Consider the following 6,000-nt stretch of genomic DNA (forward strand, 5'->3'; position numbering starts at 1 on the left):
AAGGAAGATACTGGCGAAGATGCTTGGCTCATTTTCATTTAGCCCGCAGCCAGGTAAACGATCGCTTAATGGTCGTTTCTCTCGTTTCACGGTCAAGCTTGTCAGAAGATATATATCCATACACTCGAACAGATTGATGTAAGAATTAAAAAAATCATTGTTATTGCGGAATGAGTTTGCGATAGGTTTATTTGCGCTTGTTAATGAATTCACGTAATAAAATCGTTACGATCGTCGCGAGGAAAATGATCGTAACATTATTATTCCCTTTTGCTATAAATTTGACTAGTTAAAATGAAAGTTTGAAAAAGTTCGGAAATAACTAGCGTTTCGGCGGAATTTTCCATTTTTTCTACTGATGAAATTTTTAATGTACTATTGAATAGCGACTCTCCAAACTATTCTTTCGAACAATTATTAAAGTACTATTGAATAATAAATAGAAGCACCATATTATTAAATATCTTCATGGTGATAAAATGAAAAAGAAATCGGAATTTAATTGTTTAATGATGAACGCGTCAATTATACAAATGTAATTGCAATACATTTTCATAAATGTATAATATTCTTAAAATAAAATATATTATATATATATAATATATTTTATAATATATATTTATAATATATACAATATATTATATATATAATATATATAATGTAATTATATTTTCTGTATACTGATACTCGAAAATTATTTTATACGCTTTATAAAAATACTTAATTATTATTATTATTATTATTATTATTATTATTATTATAAATTACAAAGATCTTTCCATTGGTGTTGAAAAACAATGATCAAGCAGCTTTAAAACATATACTAATATTAATATTAATTACAACATTTTGTTCGATAAACATGTAAACATTAATAGTGTATTGATAAAGTAAAATTTAAGACTATTTGGCTGATATTATCTTCATTATCAATATTTTACTGATCTACAGTTTCTAAATGCACTGAAAACGAACATATTCTTATTAATTACTAAATAATATTTGTAAAGATTAATCTTGGCATAATCGTGCATTTTCATAATAACTATTACTTTCTTAATAAATAATTGCATCAATGAATGAATTAACGAAGGAAAATTAAATAATAGATATATATGTATTTAAATACATTTAGGTAATGAAATGCAATTAAAATTGACTTAATCTATGCATCTCCGCGTCGCTATGAGTGTTACTGGAACTTAATTACAAATTCTTTACAAGTAGAAATAAACATTTACATATTTTATTTACCTTATAATTGATTTGAAGTTCAAGACGACATCGACTAGACTACTTTCATTCTCGCGCAATAGTATGTGAAAGTGATTGACTCTTATGAATATTAAATATATGTGCATAAAGTATCCATTACCTACAACCATTTATATACAATAAAACAGTTTCAACTTATCGGCTACCGTTTCCATCTTTTGATAAATGATGGCAAAATTTAAGACATCTTATTAATAAAGTGTAAATTTTGTAATTAATTCGTTATATAATTATCTGATGTTTTATTATGTTTACAAAATTTAAAATACTTTATATACTTCATATTGGTCTAACATTAAAATGTCATAATTATATTTAAAATACTTTGTTCTTATTACATCTCAAAATTTAATTAATATTGACAATTTGGCTTTTAAAAACAAACTTGAAATGCTTTTTTTAAGGATTTTGAAGATTTTTTTTTTAAACCTTTACGTAATTATATAAACAACAGAATATTATATTATTAGAGTTATAAACATTTTTTACTTCCATAAACTTCTATGAAGCTTCTTTATTTTAAAATTTAATAATAATTTCAATATTTAATAAAAACTTTAATTAATTATTGTATAATAAAGTAGAGATTGAACATTAAAAAATATGTACCCTATAATGGATTTTAGAGCCTAAAAAAATTTCAGTTGATAAATTTATTCTTTCGGAAAAGAAGAATATGATCGAGTACGATGTTGAATGAAGTAAAAGCACTATTTATGCTTGTAAGGCATGCAATTGACCTATTCAATAATAAATTTTGCACTCTGAAAATTCATTTCATATTATACCTTGATGTCGATTCAATTTTAAACTGATTAAATTTTCAAATTAAACTTTGCGATATCGAGATGTGAAAGGCTCGAATGAAAATGCATTGAAGCGCATATATGGACGGACAAAACTATACACAAGCGCGCGCACGCATGTATTACATGACATTTGTAGGTCGTTACTGCGTATTGCTTTTGTATTCTGCAGAAGTTTTCCGAGTGCGCTCAATCAGACATGACGGAAGCGCTACACTTACGCGAAATAATCAAAATGTCCTTACGTAATGGTGAAAGCATGTTTGCTTATTTTATTTTGAAAAGATATTAACCATCGGAGATTATTATCATATTTATTGAAGTATTACTCGCCAATTTGATTATTTTAGTTTACAGGAGATAGATTTTTCTTTTTTTTAACGTAGTTACTGTGGCGGAATTGGCGAGCTTTTATTTCTTATTGAAATGAAGTGAATTTAAATATAACGGAAAATTAAAATTATGAACATGAAGCTAGTATGACCGATGCACCCTATAATGATTCGTAAGACCTTATGTTTCCACAAAGAAATGTGTCCAATACTTTTCTTGTTCCTCGTTTAGTTAAATTTTTTAATTGGCCAAGCTTAGGCGAGTGGCGAAAGGATCACTAGCAAAAGGATTCTTCGAATATTTTAATGTCATTAGCATTGTCATAAGTGTGTCGAATGCGACAAAAACACTCTCACTACACCTTTTGGAACCCTAACTTGATTCTTATCCATAAAAACGTGCCTTGTGCCAACTTTCAACAAAAATATTTCAGAAGAAGAGCACACGTGAGTTTAGTGAAACTTTTCCAACCACTTGACTTTGCGATTTATGAACCAATCACGTACACGTGCTTTATACATAGCCAATCGCATTCCTATAAATACTTTCGTAGGCTATCATTCGGACATCAGTCTTACATTCGACACCTCCGACTCCAACCACTTCGTACTTCTCATTAATCAAGAAGAGGGAAATGGCCACGAAGGTGATCATCCGACATTCCCAATTCCTAGCCGCGGAAATCGTGTGACAATTGTAACTGTCTAAAAATCAGTGAAATAGTGTGCAATACTGTGTCAATTATTCGATGGTTCGATTACTCTTTCCTGTTATTAAACGAAGAACTTGAATCATATAAAAATTTTTATGCAATTGATATTTCATTTTATACAGGCGATACAATTTAATTACTTCTTCAAATTATTAGTTTAAATACATTATTTGATTTATATGGGAGAAGTCTTTTTAAAAGCAGATGTTTATATATAAAGAATCACCCACGATAAATTTCGTATTGTCATTCGAATTTTTCGGCAATATTAATTGGTATTCATTTTATAATTTACACCATAAAATAGATTATAGAACATCTTTCGCTATTGCATAAAATTTGATCAAACTGCCTGACACTATAATTGAATAAACTTCTTCGTGCAAATTGATCGATTGATAATCAATCATTATTAATTTATTACAAATCATAATATCATTTATTAATTTTCAAGGGAGTTTATTTGTTCATTACTTTCATTTTATACATTGTATAAAGTACGTACATAATCCTTACTTTGGATATTAAATTATATAGAATTATACAAAAAACTATTCGATAGACGTAAGGAATGCAACAATCTTTTCAAGCGAATATTTATAATAATTTTATATATATATATATATATATATATATATATAGAATAGTAGTAGTAATCATGCTGTTTGGTGTTTGGTGGAACTAAGTGCGCTTTTAATCAGTTATAATGGAAATGTATCTAAAAATTTAATGATTTTTATCATTTTATTGCAATTCTAGACCTTAAAGTAACAAGTTAAAAAAATATCAAACTTAAGATGTATATATTGTGCTTTATACAGAAACTATATGCTATAACAAGTAATATTAATGAATTACAATGATCAAGTTCGTAAACGGAATTTACGAGATCCGCGTAAAAGCACGTGGAATAGTATTAAAGCAATGGCGTCGATACTAATAAATAGGGATTAAGAATCATTTCACCATAAATTTGACAAAAAATTCACGATAGTCGCGCGATATTAATGCACTAATAAATGCTACAATGTTCTGAATGTCATTCGGTAAAATGGCAAATTCTCCTTGTCGGTGTTGGATCTCTAATTAACCTTCATCTAACTCTATAACCTGCAAAAAAAGGGAAAAAAACCATTACCAGATACCATTCCAATAAGCAAGCCTGCATTATCGTCTCCAGGTAATAATAGCAATCCTTGGGACGATGTTCGTGGCGAGTAAAGCCGGCCTCTTACCAGCGCCAGTAGCTGTGGCTCCGGCCCCTGTCGCCATAGCCCCGGCCCCGGTCGCCTTCGCCAAGTTAGGAGAGTATGATCCCCACCCTCAGTACTCCTATGCATACGACGTGCAGGACGCATTAACCGGGGACTCGAAGAGCCAGCAGGAGACGCGCGACGGCGACGTCGTCCAGGGCAGCTACTCGCTCATCGAGGCCGACGGCACCAGGCGTATCGTCGAGTATACGGCCGATCCTGTCAACGGCTTCAACGCCGTTGTGCATCGGGAACCGGCGGTGATAAAGCCAGTGGTGGCAGCGGCAATACCGATCGTCGAGAAGCACCATCCCCTGGTATTCCATCGCTAGCCTCCTCACACGAGCATCGCCTATGTAGTTTCCTAGTCAATGTGCGATAAGTTGTGTGAGTGGCGTAAAGCCCGCGTGCATTCAAAGTGATTTACTTATTGTTATTGCTTGTAATGTTAATGTTAGAAGTACTATTTTAATAATTAAATTTTTTATATAAAATGCAAAATCCTGTGGTTGTTAATAATTATGGTATACTAAGGTTCCTCCTCCTCTCCAGCGACGATGCAGCACAGTTTCTAATTTGCGATTTTCGATTAATTGATAAACATTCAATCGACTTTATTACGCGAATTAAACGTTCGTATCATATTGCCATTTCTATCAAAAGTGATAAATAATTATAATAAGAAATAAGGTAAATAATTACAAGCGGACGTTAGGAAATTTCGTTTTTACAGTGATTGGCGGATTGTGGAGTGTGAAGTGGGGAGTGGGGAGTGGACAAATGTATATAAGATATTAGCGTTATCGGTTAAAAGGTTGAAGATTTTTCCGTGACAGTTCACAAAGTATTTATTACTTTTTTTTACTGCTGTATACTTTTCGTGATAAGATCTCAATGTGGATGAGAGGCAATTTTGTTATTGGCTTTTTTTTTGTACCGACCGTCGTTCTTCGTGTCGCCATGTTTATCGAAGATAGGTTTTCCTTGATAATCTTCCATTTTTTACTTCAATTAAGTATCATTTATTATAGAAAGTATGACATTTCCAAATACATAAATTAGATAAATATTAATAGTTCGTATATTATAGCTGAAAATTCTATTACAATTATAAAACTTTAAAATTCAGTAAATTATATTTTTTTTATAAAAGCGAGTTTTTCATTGATTATGTTCATTGTTCTCCTTTTCAATTGATTTTATTTCATTATTTGCTTTGTATTTATTTGCATGTATATACGCGAAATCATTAATAGACTTTTAGAACTTTACACATCATTAGTTACAGGCTGAATTCAATTTATTTTCATCAACTCGCAAATCGAAATTTAATATGTCAGAATTCGTCCTTGTAAACCATAAATAAATATTGAAATAAAGTTTGATAATGGCATATTTGTAAAAATGTAAGTACTTAGAGAATATTGCCATTGAAGTTGAGTCGTAATGTCGAATAACTGCCAATTTGAGCCCTCAACAGATACCCGAACTGAGCAATAAACTGCTCCTTGAGTTGTAGAAATTTTATTTTCAACATTATGTCGATTCGATATATTAATTAACGATCTGCCTTAAGATTATGCTATAAGCGATATAATTTATATTATTAAACGAATAAATA

The 6,000-nt window shown here is 30.5% G+C and overlaps 1 protein-coding gene across 1 annotated transcript; it reads left to right on the top strand.

Moving 5' to 3' along the window:
- The first annotated feature begins 2,982 nt into the window (after window positions 1-2,982).
- On the top strand, window positions 2,983-4,812 carry LOC105362072 (larval cuticle protein A2B-like). The gene is made up of 2 exons (XM_011499403.1): window positions 2,983-3,060; window positions 4,307-4,812. The coding sequence occupies exons 1-2, from the start codon at window positions 3,049-3,051 to the stop codon at window positions 4,709-4,711; spliced, it is 417 nt and encodes a 138-aa protein (XP_011497705.1). The 5' UTR covers window positions 2,983-3,048; the 3' UTR covers window positions 4,712-4,812.
- Window positions 4,813-6,000: the final 1,188 nt, after the last annotated feature.

Source organism: Ceratosolen solmsi, unplaced genomic scaffold, assembly GCF_000503995.2.
Source record: "Ceratosolen solmsi marchali unplaced genomic scaffold, CerSol_1.0 scaffold35, whole genome shotgun sequence".
Taxonomy (NCBI): domain Eukaryota; kingdom Metazoa; phylum Arthropoda; class Insecta; order Hymenoptera; family Agaonidae; genus Ceratosolen; species Ceratosolen solmsi.